Source organism: Diabrotica undecimpunctata, chromosome 1 (genome assembly GCF_040954645.1).
Source record: "Diabrotica undecimpunctata isolate CICGRU chromosome 1, icDiaUnde3, whole genome shotgun sequence".
In the NCBI taxonomy this organism is placed as follows: Eukaryota; Metazoa; Arthropoda; class Insecta; order Coleoptera; family Chrysomelidae; genus Diabrotica; species Diabrotica undecimpunctata.
Window position 1 is genome coordinate 82,607,999 of NC_092803.1, and position 20,281 is coordinate 82,628,279.

Here is a 20,281-nt window from a genome sequence, read left to right on the forward strand (position 1 = left end):
AACACAAAGTCGCCAAAAAGTAACAATGGCTCGCCACGATCATTTCATTGTTTTAAGTAGCTAGAAAAGACCAAACAATTTCTTTCCCACAGCTCCAATGGCATCTTTTGGAAGCTACAGGTGTAAGTGTTTTAGTTGAAACAATAAGAAAAAAAACTTCATACCCAAGGACCATACAGCAGTAGACAGTTACAGATTCCCGAGTTATAAAGACATATCTAGATTGATCGCCTAAGTTGCTATCTTAACAAAACTAGAATATTGGAAATTGGCTAATTGCGCTATTTTCAGACAAAACCAGGATTTGTGAAAAATCAGGTGACCGACGAATTCGTGTACTTAGAGGGCGAGGAAAATAAGAAAAAACGGAAATTGCCAGATCTGCTTACAGATATAAAGGAGGAACTGTCATGTTCTTAGAAGGCATTATGATCATTTAAAAACCTTCTTAATTTGTATCCAACCAACTTTACCAGCTCGTAGGTATGTTCATTTGATTCGAGATCTTGTAGATAAGCTCTGGAGAGGTGCAATGGGAGAAAGTTTAAATTTCATGCATGATAATGCGACTTCACATACCTGCAGAGTGACTACATACTTCCTTGAAGCAGAAGATATCACTGTTATGAAGCAGCCTGCTTGCTTACCCGACCTTAATCCTATAGAGCAATTGTGGGGTATGCTTACGATAAGAAAGATAGCTCACTGGAAGAATCTACCAAACACTGCACAGCTAGTACAAATTAGCCAATTTGTTTAGGAGGATGCCCACGCGAATTGAAGCTTGCATAATGGCTAGTGATGGTTACAGTAACTACTAAAAAAAACATAGTCCTTTTCATTGAAAATTTTTATGTTATTGACTTTAAAACAAGCGGTTTTAATTAAGGTGTTTCATTCAGGTGTTTACCATTTTTTTTACTTTTTATGTATTGGTGATTACATTATTTTAAAATAAATATTCGTTGACTTCGTATGTTGGTTTTTTTAAATTCGCTTGAAATAATAAGAAATGTTAGATTATTCCATACAAGTTTGGTTATGCATAGTTCTGGCATCAGTGCAGTACATTATTTTTATACCATACTTCCCAGGCTTATTCGGGATATACATTGGATTGCTGCACCGACCTCAAAATCCCACAATCCCCAGACCTGGTTTCTGTATCGTCAAACCTTAAACACATTAAAAGGAAAGCACATCTTTCTCTTGACGTAATGCACCTTATATTCTTCCTTCCTGTTCCATTGGTGGCAAATATTGTATTTAGATTTTAGTTTTTTGATTTGAATAATGACCTACATGCTAAAAAGCCCATAGAAGTGTAAAATTCCAACACCAATTCTAAAGTTTGTCCGTTGTAAACTGTAAATGCATCAATAGGATCTCCAATATTTTTCGCTGTCTCACATAAAGCAGGTAACTGTAGACTTATTGTCATCACCCTCTATTAGAGGTTGTAAGTTGTTTGGACCATTTGAATCTATTTTTTTCTCGGAATAATAATTTGTCTGTTATCGACTTTTTTCGTTTTTATCATTTACATTCATTGTACACTTTGTTGATCCTCACTTCTCTCGGGCCCTTCAACATCCATGTTTTCATCACCTGTATAAGTTCGTGAAATTTAGAAATACTTATTACATAAATGTCATTGTAATCGCTGCCAGCCGGTTCAAAACAATTTAAAAGAACGTCAAGAACGTCTTCAAAAGACTTGTCGCCGTATTTTACTCAATTTGGACGAGGTCCCTTCTCCATTGTGTGGAAATAAATCCAAAACTAACGTTGACGCTATGACTCCGTCGAGTAGACAATACCTGCTGCTTGAATTTAAATGTATGGCAAACGACGCTCTTCCAAATATCGCCCTACCGACCTCCATTCTGTATCACTATGTACTGAAATTACATGAACGGCAATTAAATGAATTAAAAATCTGGTTAATCTGAAATACAGCCAAGAAGATAACAGATCCCAAGATTAAATACTAAAGAAAATAAATAAACAAACAGGTAAAACAAAGTACTATAAATACGTTTAAATGACAAAAAATAAGAGGATATAAAAAAATTGAACGTCAGGAGAACTGAATTGAAAGCATTATTCTGAATAGAGAACTGGAAAAAACAAAGTTGACTTTAGCTACTCTAGAGTGCAGAACAGATTAAAAAAAAAACAAGAATATAAAAATTAAAAATTTACATACTAAACTAAAAGATACTTCACCTAAAATGCCACATGTAGTCTATAGTATTCCTTGTAAAGACTGCAAGAAAGAATACATTGATCAAACAGAAAGGTACCTGAACAATCGTATCACATCACACAAGTATGACAGTAGACTACATCATGACCGTTGCTCATTAGCACTACATGTAGTAAATGAAGGACACTGTATGGATTACGAATCCGTTAAAATTCTAGAAAGAAAAACCAATTACAAAAACAAAAATATTCCTAGAGATGGCTTTCGTAGCACAAACAGAAAACAATATGAACAAAAAACAGATTTAAATCATCTCAGTGACATTTATTTTCTTCTACCAGTTGACGAACAACACATGAAATTTAAGTTCTCTCTAGACTCTATCTTAGACTAAATTAAAGTCATTCATCATACTATCACATAATTTATAATAGACTTTTGGGAAAAAAAATAAAAAATAAATAAAGACTTTTGGGAAAACAAAAAACAATAAAATTAAACTTCTTGATATTTCATAATATAAAAATAAAAAAAATTTCAATGATCAAAAATGAGTCTTTCATCTCCTGTTCAAAGTTTATGTGGAGATAAATCCTTTCCTGTTAAACAAATTTAAATTGTCACCTTCTGTTAAAACAACTTAATAGTGCTCAAATACAGGACTCACTGTGTGAGCTAAAACATGAAAAAAATGTATAAGTAAAAAACATTGAAAAAGAGAATGAAGAACTAAGAAAATCCTAGATGCACTTCCAACAATACTTATACACTTTATATAAAAAACAAAACCACATGTTCTTTTTGCTGTGCTTAGTTTGAACAAATTGTTAACTTATTTAGTTCAATTTATTGTTTATACATTGTAATCGTATAATGTCCATTTACTTAAGTGTCTTTACAACTTTAATATCACTGACTGCTACATATCTTTTTAAGGTAACACATGTAACAACTTTTCCATGCTTGTGTAGTTTTTTATATTGTTCTTTTTAGATGAACTGATGATGCTTTCTGATTAAGAAAGCGTAACGTCTTCAATAAATAGATGAAGTAGCCATCAACTTTGTCTTTTTTCTCCACCTTTTTACCGAAAAAACCCACCACTCTTCTGAGTGATCCTTAATTTATATTGGATTGACGGTCGTACTCCTTTTCTCGATATATATATATATATATATATATATATATATATATATATATATATATATATATATATATATATATAAATATATATATATATATATATATATATATATATATATATATATATATATATATATATAGACCGTTTTTATTTAATAATGGAAATAACCGTCTCTTCAATGTATAATAAACAAGTAATTCAAAAAGTGATACATATCTGGGTAATTTCAGACACGTTGTACAAAATTAGACTCCGATATAAGTACGGAAAGGTGCATTAAAAAATATTTAAAAACATATGTTAGTGCAGCATTGATGAAATGTTGAAGAAAATACGTCAACCAACAAAAAAATATACAACTATGGAGGAAAAAGTCAATATCTCAATTTATTTTTCCATTTAGGTTAAACATAAAAAACGAGTGCAAAAAGTCTAAAAATATCCCGTAGAATCGTTTTTCATCTTCCTCGAATGCTGTTTTTCCATTTCGTCGCCATTTAAATTCCCAACGGGAACTCCTAATGAGAAACAGTGGAAAAATAATAGCTCATTATGTACCCATTTGTAACTGTACTTAAATTTTGATAAAAACAAAACGCAATTATACTCTTTTTCTATTCTACTTTCGTTTCTATTATGGGCACCACTTTGGGATAAGGGGAGTAGAAATGGTACATATTATGTACTTTAACACAAACATTCATTTAATTCACAGCAACAACCACACTCACGCTATTCAAGGTAAAGTTTTACGAAATGTATGTAATATCTAGGTTAAAATTTTAAGCCAATGACTGGTAAATGAATTAATTTAATGCAAGGAATATTGTACTATATTTTTTATTTGACAAACAAACGTCTTGAAATTACATAGAAAACTTAAATTAATAAATGTATGGGTGACTGACCCAGTTACAGCGTTCATCGTTTTTATGACGTTTCACTGTGGCGTCCGTAGCTCAGCGGCTAAAATACTGGCATTCTAAACCAGCACGCACGAGTTCGATTCTCGGCACCAACCTCAATATTTTTATTTCTGACAATGATAACGTTAGCTATGCTGTGTAGTGGACGGAGTAGTTTACCAGTACTCATGACAAGCCTGGATAAAGGAGGACGGAGTCCTCAGCAAGGTTAGCACCCTACTGATGGCTGATATACTTATTTTGCTAATAGAGACAAGAACCTTAGGGTTGTGCCTCGTAACAGAACAGATTAAACGATGAAGACCAATGCGAGAAAAGGAAAAACGATAAATATTCATCGGATAGATACGTGGGACGTAAAATCACTAACCAAAGAACTTAAAGAGAAGAATATTAATATCTGTGCACTTAAAGAGATGCGCCAAATCCCATGTCATCTCATAGTTTGAAAGAAGCTAGACTGGAAGATAAAGGTATACTCATATATATATATATATATATATATATATATATATATATATATATATATATATATATATATGTATATATATATATATATATGTATATATATATATATATATATATATATATATATATATATATATATATAGAAAATCTCACTAATATATTATATATACCTCAGTATCAGAGGGATGATTATCATGATTCATAGCCCTTAGTCGTGTTTTTATGATTGCTTCTTATATGAAAATTTCAAAGATATAATATTGCTGCTTTTTTATCATTGAACTCTGCATTTAAACACTAAAGACATAATCATCGTTTACAGCACGACCCCGAACAGTGTTCCCCTGGCGGCGAGGACGGCAACTTCATAATGTTTGCGAGAGCGACATCTGGTGACAAGAAGAACAATAATCGGTTCTCTCCGTGTAGCCTTAAAAGTATCAATCCGGTGCTAAACTTCAAGGCAAGATCTCCCAAAGGATGCTTCACAGGTAAGTCGTTACAAGCAACTTCCGATAGTTTGCAGGTCGAAGTGCAAGATAAGTATCATCTTGGGGCGTGGAGTTTAATGCAGATGTCTTAAACATCTTTTATAAGGAAAAATAAAATGGGTATTTCAAATGAGACACATCCAAAATCCATATTTTTAAAAATAATATGTTTTGGGGTAACTTCCCAAGTTTCGTTAAAACCATTTTAGAAACGCAATCAACACTTATTATTGCATTGATATGTGTAGTTACTGTAGTATATAAAATAAACTTTTTTTATGTAATTATTAAAAAAGTTTAATATAAATTTAAATTTAACATATTATTTTTTTTTCAACACATTAAACTGACCTTTCCAATCTGAAACTTCAGTTTAATGTATTCGCCCACTCATTATTAATAACCTTAGTTTAAATTCTCGAAGTTGAAATTAATTTGTCGATAGGTCATTGAACCACTTGAATTTTTAAAATTTATATCGAATATTATAGTTATTGTTGTGGTATTTTTGTGATATATAAGATAAAGTTAATGAAATTATGGAAAAAAAATTTTTGGTGGATATGATGAGTTTTCGTTCAAATCAAGGAATCGATTTACTTTCAAAAGATACAAACAGTAGCAGAAGAAACAGGCATTTCAGAAAAAATAATATACTCTGTAAGAAAAAAATCCTTAGCACTTGGATATCAACCACCAGAGAAACGATCCAAAAGTAAGAAACATCATTATCGCGCGATAAAACTTACGATGAAGCAACAAGTAATTGTAAAGTAGTACATGGTTTTTTGGTAAGAATACGCCTTTAATATTAAATGGGATTTAGCGCCATCGATATTTACGAGAAAGTCGTAAATTTGGGAAGAAAACTACAACCTTATAGATCTGGAGGAATTATAAGTAAATATTGGCCACAGTATCAACTACGAAAGAACAGATATTTCCGTATCGTCAATAGGAACGTATTTTCTCTTGGACTCACTACAAATTTGAAAGCCCGTATTACACGTGGTCCAAATAGTGTGATGGATAGCTCTTTCGGGGCGACAGACTCAGTAAAACACAGGTTTGAAATAAAAATAAATCTATTAATTTAGTATATCTACAGTAAATAAAAATAAAAAGGAATTCTACGTTGTATACTTATACAATGAATTCTACGTCCCCGTCTGGATCCCGCGATGAACGAAGTCCTCGGCGAACGTCTATAAAAGAAAAGAAATTAATTAGTACTAATAAGAAACGAAATGGGGGAAATCGATCGCGAGCAGATTTATACTCGCTTTCGTTTCAATTCAGCGAAAGCTCCGAATACGCTCGCAAACAAAATATTTAGCTGTGCAGACCCATGGCAATGTTCAATACACAATACCGACGGGTTCCGCTTGGCTAAGGACAGAGTGTGATCCTCAATACGGAAATCTCTCTGTCCCGGTTGGTTCTGTGCAGATCCACGGTAATGCTCAATACGCAATACCGATGGGTTCCGCTTGGTTAGGGACAGAGTATAATCCTCAATACGGAAATCTCTCTGTCCGGAATGGCTCGCAGGTTCACTACACCGGCGAGTCAGGGAGCCTAGAGCGCTAGCTACAAGACTATCTAATTCCGCTATCCACACGCCTTAAATAGTCGTTCTGAATCCCACTACGCCGTCACGTTGTAGAAGTGGATGCGCAAATATTGACACTCCCACGGTTCGAACTGTTAAACGATCAGAGCATCGTTACAATAGATCAGTCCAAATTCTAGCATATGCAGACGACGTGGACATTATAACAAGAACTAGGGCGAGAACTGCGGAAATCCTAACCGAGCTAGTAGCAGCAGCAGAACGAATGGGGTTACAGATAAATCAAAATAAAACCAAATTCATGGCGACTAACACAAACACAAGAGCTGGAAATGTTGACACAAATTTAATCATCAATGACCAAAACTTCGAAGCAGTCAAAGAGTTCATATATCTAGGGACATCGGTTAACCCCAATAATAACACATCTGAGGAAATAAAAAGGCGAATAATAATTGCAAACAGGTGTTATCATGGTCTATCAAAGTACTTAGCTAACAAACGTCTGTCTCAAAAAACTCGTATAAGGCTGTATAGAACACTGATAGTCCCCGTTCTCACATATGGATCAGAGGCATGGACGCTAACGAAAACAGATGAATCCGCTCTATCCATTTTTGAAAGAAAGGTGCTATGCAAGATATTCGGAGCGGTCTGTGAGAACGGAATATGGAGGCGTAGATATAACTTTGAATTGCAGAATATCTACAAGCATACGTTTGGTGGTAAAGATATTACCACTATAATTAAGCGAAACCGCCTGCAGTGGGCAGGACATGTAGCCCGGGCCCCTGAGTCAAACATGATAAAAAAGATTCTAACACGTGGGAATGAGAAGACGGGGTAGACCAAAGCTAAAGTGGATGGACGGGGTAACACAAGATGCCGAGAAGATCGGAGTCGGCAACTGGAAAATGCAAGCGAGGGAGAGAATAGAATGGCGTAGAAAGCTTGAGAAGGTCGAGGCCCTCTAAGGGCTGTAGCACCAAGATGATGATGATGATTACACGTGGTCCACGTTTCTTTTTACTAAATGCAGAAAGTTAAGGTGAATTTATTAACAGCGCCGAACTAACTTTCTTATACAAGAAAAATACAAGACGTCTTTTCGAAAATTTGTTTAAAACTTTACTTCTTCCAAATGTTCCCAACAAAACTGTTAGACAATGAGTCATATCACTCCAGAAAGTTGGAAAAAGTTTTAAACATTTCTGACAATAAAGAGGAAATAAAGAAGTGGCTGCATTTACAAAATATATATTTCGAAGAATATTACTTGGAATCCGAGTTGTTGGACGAAGTACCTCAATTCAAATCACAGTTTAATGTGCGTGTCGTACTACGTACAAACTTTAAAAAGAACAGCCTAATACATTTATTATTATATTATTAATTTATTTATTTATTTATTTAATACACGGGATAACCCCATTAACGTTTAAATTACAATAAGTATACAACATCACAGTTAGGATTCAAAACTTGAAATTACTTATAATATAAAATCAATATTAAAAAATTAAAAAAAAAATGAGACTAAAAATCTTACATACTAAAAAAAACAAAAAAAGTATAACAAGAACAAAATTCAACAATCCCAATATACATATCACAAAGCAAGAGATCTTTTTAACTGAGTTAAAGTTATATTGAAAATACCAAAATCGCGATCATTTAATAGCCCCATATATTTATCCAATGGGTTGTGAATACCATAGGTTGTTCTGTGGAAAGGGATATTGAAAACATTGTGATACCGTAGAGCTTGATGGGGAACATTAAAGGTAATCTGGCTTAACAGGTTTGGACAATCAATAAATCCATGTATGATCTTATATATAAATATATCTCCTGATACGTCACGACGGTTCTTAAGTGAGGTTAAAGATAATTGTTCGATACGGAAATAATCATGATTTTCAATAGTAGTGTGGACGTGGTAAGCACAGTATCTCAAAAATTTATGCTGGACTCTTTCTATGGTATCAATATTGTTCTGAAAATAGTGTAACCAACTAACTGAACAGTATTCCAAAATAGTTCTAACTAAGCAACAGTACACTAATCTTGTTGAATTAATGGAGAAATACTTGCAATTCCTAGTAACGAAACCAAGAAGTTTAGATGCCTTTATTGAAATAGAGTTTATGTGGTCACAGAAAGTAAGCTTCACATCGAAAATAACACCCAAATCTCGAATAGAAGAGACATAATTCAGTGGCTGATTATTAATAGTATAGCTTGGTCCAATTCTGTTGACTTTACGAGAAAAACTTATAAAAGAACATTTTTTTACATTTAAGTGGAGTTTGTTCTGATTGCACCAATTTTGTAGTCTGTCTAAGTCATGTTGTAGCAAGGCTTGATCTTTTACACTATCTATAACTTTACAAAATTTTAAGTCATCTGCCAACATTAGACATTTGCTATTTAGGAAACAGGAAATCATGTCATTAACGAAGATATTAAAAAGAAGTGGAGAAGTGTGGCCTCCTTGAGGAACTCCAGATATTACTGTAATACTGTCAGATAAATGACAACCTATTTTGACTCTTGGACTTCTCCCAGATGTAGAGTTTTTAATCCATTCAACAAACCTGCCATGAAAGCCTACATTAATTAATTTGCCCAAAAGTATTTGGTGATCTACACGATCAAATGCTTTGGAAAAATCTGTGTATATTGCAGCTACCTATATCAGATTGATAACAAACCAAATTTGTTGAAATGGATTTTTTGCTATGAAAACCATGTTGTGATTGAGATATTAAGCCTTTACATAACCAAGAAAGTTGCTTTGCTATAAGACTGTCGAAGAGCTTAGGGATTTCAGATTGTATACAAATGCTACGATAATTTTCAATATTGTCTTTCTGACCATTTTTAAATATAGAAACAACATAACTTTCTTTCCATGAAGAAGGAAACACAGAGGTTTCCAGAGATCTATTAAACACTATAACAAATGGTATTACAAGGGTACAGACACACTTTTTTAATAAAAAATTAGGTACACCATCTGAACCAGCAGTAAACTTATTGGGCAGCTCGTTTATGCCATTAAAAATATCAGTGATGGTAATCTTAGAAGGACAAATATTTGTACTAAAGTTGTTATTTAATGGATGGATAGGTATGTAAAGGTTGTTGTAATTTGGTGAATACACAGTTTGGAAGAAGTTCATAAATAAATTAGCTATGTCTTGACCATTTGTTGCAGATTGCACTTGATAAAATAAGGAGTTATGTAGGTTATGACTAGACCGCTTATCATTGATGTACTTCCAAAATATTTTGGATCATTTCTTAGGCCAGTATCTATACCTTTAATATAGTTGCTGAAGCAAATTTCATACAGTTGTTTACATTCAGCTCTTAGGTAGGAAAATCTAATATAGTTATCATCAGTACGATTATTAACATAAATATAGTGAGCATTTTGTTTCTCCAGAGTGAAAATGAATCCTACTTTCAAGTTACTCCACAAAAATGGAACAGTTACGTGCAACATGTAATTATCGTAGCAAAATTGGATGTGGAATATTGGTGATTGAATGGAGAATAAGTTATAATAAACACCGTTTATTGACTCTTATAGTGGTTAATGACGACAGAGGGAGTAAGAGTGAAGAAAACAAGAGTATGGTGTAAAAACTGAAATATATAGTTGAAATATATTATAATTATATGTACATCCTTATTTATTTCGGATTAACATTTTCATGGTCCTAAATGTATTATTATTTATACTGAAGTTGTTAGAGACGAAAATGACGCTGAACCTATAAAAATCATACGAATAAGCTGAATTTCGCTAAGAATGTTAATTTTCGGATCTTAAAAAATATACAAAAAAGTTTACCACTCCTATCCCCTGGTTTTTCCCTAAATCTTTGTACGGGTGAAACAGGAAAAATATTTACTAAGAATCTGTACTTCGTAGAAAAAATATTTTGAATATAAAATGTAGCTGAGATAATTTTGAATAAAAATATTCATTGGAACTTTTTGTGTAGAATGAACGGTTCTCTCACAAGCAACCCTTAAAGCGACCGGCGATGACGATGTTGAATGTCAGTTACACGCGCGAAATTAATTTTAAATAAAAATTTGTATTAACTCGACGGTAAAAATTCTCCATATTTTAATCAGAGTGTCCTATCAACAAAAGCTAAAATGCGTTTTAAAGGTGAGGAGAGTAACTTTCGTATGCAATTTTTACTACTAATAAAGTCAGTTGTTATAAAGGGGTTAAGTTAATAAACGTTACGTGATTTTTTCCATTTTTTACCATTCTCATGAGATCAATAAAATGAATCACTTGTATTGACGAATCACTATGATATTTCCATTACTATAGCCTACTATTGTAACTGACCACAAATGTAGGCAGTTGAAACGTGCCAAAAAAACACTGAAAAAGACTTTATTTGTGGAAAACTACAAAAATTGCATAGAAAAGCTGCTGTCTTCATTTTTAAAACACATTTTGATTTTTACGCTCTCATAAAAAATATCGAATTTTTACCGTTGAGTTGATAAAATTTTTATTTAAAATTGATTTCGCGCAAATATATCAAATATATTTTTTCCGTTTGCCCCCCTACGAGTGGTAAACATTTTTGTATAGTTCTTGGGGTCCAAAAATTGACATTCATAACAAAATTCAGCTTGGTCGTATACTTTTTGGAGGTCAAATCTCTGACGACTGGATTAGTAATTATTATTTTCATTTCATTCGCATGCAAGTAGTTTTCGGAAATAATATTGTATTTTACAACTTCTAGCTGCGAAAAATGTAGATAATACAATTCCATAAAACTTAATATTAACTAAAACATTAATATTAACCTATTTATATTTATTACGCTACAAATATGCGAATTTTCTTCAATCCATTTACTGATGAAATTTGGCATAGTTGATAGCCACAAGAGCCTTGGTCAAGACCATAATGTTGATAGTTGTGTAGTTTTTGCAGCATTTCTAGAATTTAAGAATATATCTTCATACTTTTCGTGGAAATTTATGTTGAGTTGTATAACATCAGCACAAACTGGTTTAAAATTATGATTATTTTGATGAAGTTAATGTTCCAGAGAAATATGCCAAGTTGATTATAATTTATGGAAATTAAAAACAGTATTGTTTTACGTTTTATTAACTTTGTTTCAAAATTTATAAATATATTCTTTGTATTAAATTTTATAGAGCCAAAGGTAGCAATTTGTGGAAACGGCGTGGTAGAAGAAGGCGAAGAGTGCGACTGCGGCTGGGAGGAAGACTGCAGAGATCAGTGCTGCTTCCCTATGAGACGATATGCAACCATAGACGAGCCTCCATGTCGTTTGACACCTCGCAGTGCTTGTAGTCCCTCACAGGTAAATTATCTAGATTTTATCTGCAGCGCATTTATTAAATTGTATTAAAAGTATCATTAATAATTATTAGCCCACAGACCTGTGTTTTTGTTCGGTTGTTTTGTTCTATTGTCTGCTTTCAGAGGCATAACTGAATATTAGGAAAACATTTATTGAGAAGAGGTTCATCTGAGTGTATTTTGTCATATTTGTTGAGGTTATTAAATATAGCTGGTCAGAAAATTTGAATACGTTATCGAATTTCCTATTTTTAAAGAAATCGCGTACACTACAAAATGATTAAAAATTTGTAAATTAAAAAACTTTGCAATGTGGAAAACGCACTCATTGATTATGCAAGAAAAAAATGCCATAAGCTTTCTGAGAAATATCTGGTTACAGTTCGTAACAATCTACACCAAATGTAACAATTGTTTCGCTAATTCACAGATAGAATAAAGGATTAGTCAAAACAGGTAATCTTTCACCAAGGAAGGTGAAAGCAACTTATCATGTTAGCCTTGTAAAGATGATAGTATACAAAATTGTCTATTGTCTTTCTAAATGGAGCCAAATTTGTAGCTAAAACATCAATAGAATGTAGCAGGCTCTAGTTACCAATACTGTAAAAAGAAGTTAACAATAAGAACATACCATAAAATTAATGAGTTAATATAAGGTCAGAGACACAGCATCTATAATTAACTGCATAAGCCCTGAAATATCAACATTTGATGTCAATCGTAAGGTACAATAACATCTCGAAAATTTCAATCAAAATACGGGTAGTGTCTGCAAGGTTGAGGCCAAGTGCGTTAACTGTCAAATTGGCTATTACCACCTACCGCCAACTATAAACATTAAAGCCTAAGATTATTTATAATTTTTATTTTAAAATTTTTTGAAAACGCTTTCTGAATTGGAAATCGAAACGTCAAAACAAATATGTAAAATGTAATTCTTATTAACGTCAATTGTGGTTTAATTTCCTATAAAAAAGATTTAACTTAAACATGTCATAAGAAAATAGTCTCAGAACAGCACGAGAAGTAATTCAAGTAAATTCGTAGATAGTTGTTATCCCAGTCAAATGAGATTTAACTTTAAATGACCTTGATTACTTGAATTGATTACTTGAAATTAAAACAGGAATTTAAACGCATTTTAGACAAGCTTATTTTCGGTAAAATTGTGTTTTAAAGAAATAAGATAATCAGATAGTTACCAGGTAGGTTAGAGTAGATTAGGAGACTAACGATCCAAAAGACGAAAGGTTTACTCCAAGGACTGCTTAATTTTTTTTTAGATAGCTCGTTACTAGACTGCAGTACAGTTATTACAACGAACCATTGAAAAAAATCGTAACTGAAATAAGGCATGGAATAAGTCTTATTTTTTCTGGCTGGTTAGTCATTCCCACACAAGAAATTTAAAATAAATATCTAATCATAAACTAACTTTTATTATAGGTATTTTATCATCAGCAGTAGCAACAATTGTTACATCTATCGTCGGATGTAAGCCTCCCTTAGGTGTGTCCGTTCTATTCTGTTGTTTTTTGCATTAATTATTGACCATCCATTCTCTTGATGACATCAACTCATCTGGTTTGAGGTCTGCCTCTGATTTTCCTATTTTCTCTTGGTCGCTATTCAACAATTCTCTTCGTCCAACGGTTGCCTTTCATTCTTCCTATGTGTCCTGGATAGTTCCATTATAACATGGCAATCTTTCGCATCTCTTACCTTGATCTGCCCGTGCCAAGGAATAACTTCTATTTAACTCAGCCTTTAGATTAAGCTTTGATAGTACGATTTTTTTGTTGTAAGCCTATTATATAGGACTCAAGTTGTTCTATATTATTGTCCAGAGTAATATTCTAAGTTATATCGAAAGATCCGTTAGTTAGATATTTAGTTTTTGCTAGATTTATTTTTAATCCCATCTCTTTTGATTTTGTATGTAGGTCTTATACCATTTACTTACTTAATTGACTTATTTAATTAACTTTTAGTATACGTATAAAGTTATTTAAATTTTTAAAATACAAACTGAAACAAAATACAGTAATCTGAAACTGAAAAGTCTAAGTCCTTTTTGTTACTTTTGTAAAAAAATATAGGATATGTAATTGTCAGGAATGTAATATAACTCATAAAGAAGGTTACTTAAAGTTAATCATTATTTACCTTTCCTAAATTATTTGCACAAATTTTTAAGCATTGAAAATCGTGCAAATTTTGTTAATATAATAAATTAACTACGTTTGAACCGAGAATTCTACTCACACTATTGGTATTTGTAGTGAAGCAGTGTAGTAGTGACTTTGATAAAAAATTTACTTAAATAACTTCTAGTTCAGTGGCGCACCGAGGAGGGGGTTTTGGGGGTTAAAACCCCCCCCAGGACCCTATTCCGACACTGTTACTTACACATTTTAAGGACTCAAAATGGAGGAACATCATAAAAAAAAATTTGGTGACCAACCAAAACCCCCCCCCAGAGGCAAATTCTAGGTGCGCTACTGTTCTAGTTAAGTATAAACTGAAATTGTTAAGCGCATGCGTTTACATAAACACACTGAACGAATTGATTACAAAACGACTAAGATAACAGATGAAAGTAATTTGGAAGAGGTACACACATGTTTCTTTCTTAATCTGGATAAAAATATATCAATAGAAGTAGGTAATAAAAGGAGAAATATATAAATATTTTAACCTCCTATGAACCATCTTGTGTTTTTTGGTGGAGGTAATTCCCCAAACACAAGCATTAATGAAGAAGAGGAGAAAAATGTAGTAATAGAAGCAAAGAATATTATAAACTTAAAGAGATAAGTTAAAAAAAATACAAAAATCTATTAGGATGGCCAATCGAAAGCATAAAAGTGGACAAATCCAAAAAACGTTGAAAATAACAAGCAAAGTTCTCAGAAAAAAATTGAAAAATGGTATAAAGAAATAATGAAATTAAAGAAGAAAGAGAAAATATCATCACCAATAGAGATGAATTGCTAAGGGTAGTAAAAGATTTCTACACAGAACTATACAGAAGTCAACACAACTATGATGAGCAACTAACAGAAAAGTTAAAAAACTCAGGAAAACGATTAGTCAACCAATGATCGGAATTGATGCCAAATATATTAACAGACTAAATAAGGAATACACTGAATAAAACAAAAAGAAATAAAGCGCACCGCTAGAAGATAATATCGTTATATAAGCTGTAAACATTGGAGAAGTCAGACTTTTAGAGAATATAATGAAATTGTTCAACTTATGTCTGCACCACAGTAAAACACCTACAAGATGGTACAGTTCACTTACCACTTCATTACACAAAAAGGGCGATCCAACAGACCTCGAGAAAAACTGACCCATAAGATCGTTAAACCCTCTCTACAAGTTATTCACAAGAATAGACGAATTAGACTGGAAACGAAATTAGATTTTTACCAACCTAGTGAACAGGCAGCTTTTAGGAAAAACTTTGGCACCAACCAACAAATCCACTGTATAAAAGGGATTATAAAAAAATCCATTGAATACAACCGACCATTGCTCCTAGCTTTTGTAGACATTCGCAAAGCATTCGATACGATAGAAATTAACAGCGTAATGAGAGTGTTGGAGGAAAGTCGCATAGATTATCGGAACTTTAAACCGATTGCGAATAAATATAATAATGCAACCATGACCGTAAGACTACACAAAGATACAAAATGTATAAAAGGCAAAAGAGCAATCAGACAAAAAGACACGTTATTTCCCAAACTCTTTATGGCAGTTCTGGAACATGCTTTCAAAAAATTGGAGTGAAAAGCCAAAGGAATCAATTTCGACGGCGAAATGCTCTCCCATTTACGATTTGTGGACGACATTGTTCTGATAACAGACAACTTAAAAGAGATTAGAATTATGCTTACTAAGTTAGGTGCCGCCTGTAATGAAGTTGATTTGAACATAAATTTTGGAAAAACACAATACATGATAAATCTGGAACCAAGCGAAAATCCAAAAGACGACTACAACGAAATAGAGAAAGTTTATAAATATAAATACTTAGGTCATGAAATTCAAATTGCTAGGGACAACCAAACTGCTGATCTGCATGGAAGAATCACTTTAGCATGGGCCGCGTATGGAGCTTTATCAGACATCTTCAAGAGCAACATGCCAAATTATTTAAAAAAGAAAACTTTCGACCAATGTGTGCTTCCAGAAACACTTTCCCAGGCTACAGCAACTAAACGCAGAACAACTCAAAGTTGAATGAAACGCTCGGCACTTAAACTGACTCTCAGAGAGAGAGTTGGAAATAAAGAAATAAGAAGGATAGGCGTCACAGATGTCATAGAGCTTATAGCATGGCTTAAGTGGAACTGGGCGAGCCGTGTGGCCTGAATGAATGACGCAAGGTAGACTCAAAAAATTACAGAGTGGAGACCAAAATCTGATAGAAGAAGCAGAGGTAGACCACCTACACGATGGATAGACGACGTCAAAAGAATCGCTGGGAATATATATCGCTTAGGAGAGGCCTATATTCAACTGTGGACATAGAAGGCTGAATGATGATGAACCACCTAAGGTTTTTGAAATTAAGTGCATAAAAGTTTATATGCTGCCCTAAAATAAGCAGCCATAAAAACATTAACTGTTCTATCAAACGAGAAACATAATTATAATGTTATAATGTAGTTCTGGTCCCTTAGTTTGTACTGAAGGTATTAATATTAACAGTTTGGATTATTTAAAAAAATTATAATTGTAAATTTTGAATGATATTCTAAATAATTTTCGTTTAATGCAGAAATATAAATTCCTAATAATGAAATATTAAATGATATTATAATTATAATTGTATATATAACGTCCAATTTATAGCATCCTGCGCCGTCCGATTCCATTCCCCCAGTCTCCATTCTCGTGTATCGGTCCAGTCTCCTGGTTATAGATCTCTTTCCGACATTGCCTTTTATACTTCATCAAGCCATGTTATTTTCGATTTTCGTTGTTTTTGTCGCTCAGGTGGCTGCCAATCCAATATTATTTTCGGTAGGCGATGGTCCGTACCAAATAAGCTGTTTTTGCTGGTTGGTTTCTATCTTTAAATTGTTAATATATTTTAGTAAAAAAGAACCAAATATATAAAAAAAAAATATATTTTATGATGATGTTTGTTCTGCCTATGATTTGTCTTATTATTTTCTTTGTGACGTGCAATATTCTGGATCTACCTGCTGTACTGCGCCAAAAATCCATTTCCAGAACGTTCTTGTTCCGTTCTCTTAGTGACTTGTCAGATTTCGCATCCATAAAGTACAGCGCTTTAAAAAATGCTGTTCTATAGTACAGCTGTTAGTATATTAGTACAGCTCTTAATTTTCACCCCTCTATTACTAACCCCTATTTTTAATAGTCATATTAGTGTCTCATAGCTTTAGTTGCGATACTTCTCCGAAATGGCTTAATCGATTATATACATATATATATATATATATATATATATATATATATATATATATATATATATATATATATATATATATATATATATATATATATATGGTATTTGGCGTGTCATTAGAATGGTAGATAACATCTTAACCACAAGTTGGTATAGGAAACCAATGGCCTCTAATAGGTTTCTCAACCACCATTCTTGTCATCCTTTCAAATATAAATAAACCTAATTAAAGCTTTAAGCTGTAGGCTAAATAGACTGACACATCCGGTTAATCGAAGGGAATCCCTTCAATTGCTTAGAAATACTTTAATTGAAAATTCCTATCCATCCTCTCTCATTAATAAATACCTTTATAATAATAATAAATAAATAATAAATCTTTATTTACAAAGCTATGGTTCCCCTTTAAATGATATACCCAATGGTAAGTAACTTAGAATAATATCAAATAATTCCATTAATAACACTATTCTGCCTAATACTGTACTTGGGACTCCAACCACCCATTACTCATCTCTACCTTATTTTCCTCAAGTTACTGAAAAACTTATTAAACAGAATAACGTACCTGTTAAAATTGCTGTTAAGAATGCTAAGATTGTCAGGAATTTGTTTTCTAAAACAAAAACACCCTTGTCACTTCTGGAACAAGTAAACGTCATCTATGACATACCTTGTGCTGAGTATGACTCATGCTACATCGGGCAGACAGGGAGATCACTGAGAAAGCGTCTTACGACACACCGCAGTGATATCAACTTATCTAAGCATACTTGTGCTCTTGCCCAGCATGGCAATGAAGTTAAGATTCTTGGCAATGAACGTAATCTCGTTAAAAGGCAGTTTCTGGAAATGTGTTCAATACTTAAACACCCTAACGCTCTTAATAAGAGAACGGACATTAGTAACTTGAGCCAAATTTATCATGCATTAATATTGCAGAATTAGGCTTAATATGTTGTTTACTTTAAAATTGTCCCCTAAGGTGTATGTTCTATCATATTTTCATATTAATAATTTCAAATAAAAATAAAATAAAATATTTTCTTACTTTATTTAACTTAGATTCATTCAACTTACATTTTATGAGTAAGAAGAAAAGTAAGAAGAAGATTCTTACTTAAATCAGATACCAAGAACAATACAACATCACAGATAACTAACTTGACTGATATATCCATTAACAACTAACCTACTTTAATAATTCATTTTCATTAACTAAAAAAGATAACATTCCCTTGTTTTCTTAGATACATCTTAATAAGATATCATAATAATACATGAACAATATAATATAATTAAAAAAGAAAATCCAAAATAATATTTCTCTATACTGGGATTTAATTTCATTCGGTTTACCAATGAACCTTAACGACATAAATATTCGAAAGAACTAATTAATTTGTCAGCACATGCGTTCTGGCTAAAACAGAACCTCACATTTAAACTTTCTAACAATCAAGAATTCAGTTATTGCCGACAATTCAAAGAATTACCTCCTTTTAAATGTAGTTACATTGGGTTTTTCGATTAACCTTGGGTAAACCTTTACGTTTTAAGTTCAAAGCTACCATACATTTCCAACGTTAAAAAACTGTTTTTTGCACATAGTAACAAAAAACACTATGCTGTTACTAGCACAGTTTTTTAATATTCTAACTCTACAATTATAAGTTACGGTAAGATCAATAGTGTTTTTAATAGATAGTATATGGTAGCTAATTATAATTTATTCTCTTTCAGCCCTGAAGAAGCCAAATTATTTTTCTTTGGCGAAAACGTTCGGCGAAACAATTGATACTCATTAGAGTCTTTCTTGCAGATTTCCCCAATATTTAAGAGTCCACTATTTAACTTATCTGCAAAGATTAAATTTCTTTTCTCTCTCTCTCTCTCTCTATATATATATATATATATATATATATATATATATATATATATATATATATATATATATATATATATATATTCGGTAGCTCTGAAAATAGGTCGTAATATATTTTTCATACCACTAAGGGGTAAGGATGGTTCACTCAAAACATTTTTTTTTATTTTTTCAACAAAATTTTTTTATTTTTTTATCATGCGGCGTTAAAAACTACATACAAACTCTAATTTTTACCCCTCTATTACTAACCCGTATTTCTTAATAGCCATATTCGTGTCACAGAGTTAGTTGTCATACTCCTCCGAAATGGTTATATTCGGTAGGTCTGAGAATAGGTCGTTATCTATTTTTCATACTATATACTCCTGAGGGGTAAGAGTGGTTCACCCCAAACATTTTTTTTTTATTTTTAGACAAAATTTTTTATTTTAATTTTCGTTTGGTCTGGAATTACAACCCCTTTAATTTCTCTTTTTTTATCACCAACCCCTATTATTTAATGTACATATTAGTGTCACAGAGTTAGTTGCCAAACTCCTCCAAAACGGCGTGGCTGATTTTTATTAAATTTTCGATGTATATTAGGTAGATCCGATAATTGATCGTAATATATTTGTTATATCCCTAAGGGTGATCCACACCAAACATGTTTTTGTTATTTTTCGAATTTTATGAGGTGGCATTAAAAAATACATACATCCCTAATTTTCACTTTTTCTAATTTTACTTACCTCTATTTTTAATTGC

At 32.4% G+C, this 20,281-nt stretch overlaps 1 protein-coding gene across 1 annotated transcript in view; it reads left to right on the forward strand.

Annotated features, from left to right (window-relative positions):
• The window catches only part of LOC140450847 (disintegrin and metalloproteinase domain-containing protein 10-like), a 942,961-nt gene that overhangs the window by 882,156 nt on the left and 40,524 nt on the right, over positions 1-20,281 (forward strand). The window contains exons 9-10 of the mRNA XM_072544529.1: positions 5,070-5,238; positions 12,023-12,192. Coding sequence (XP_072400630.1) covers positions 5,070-5,238; positions 12,023-12,192 — 339 coding nt within the window. The remainder of the gene's footprint in view (positions 1-5,069; positions 5,239-12,022; positions 12,193-20,281) is intronic.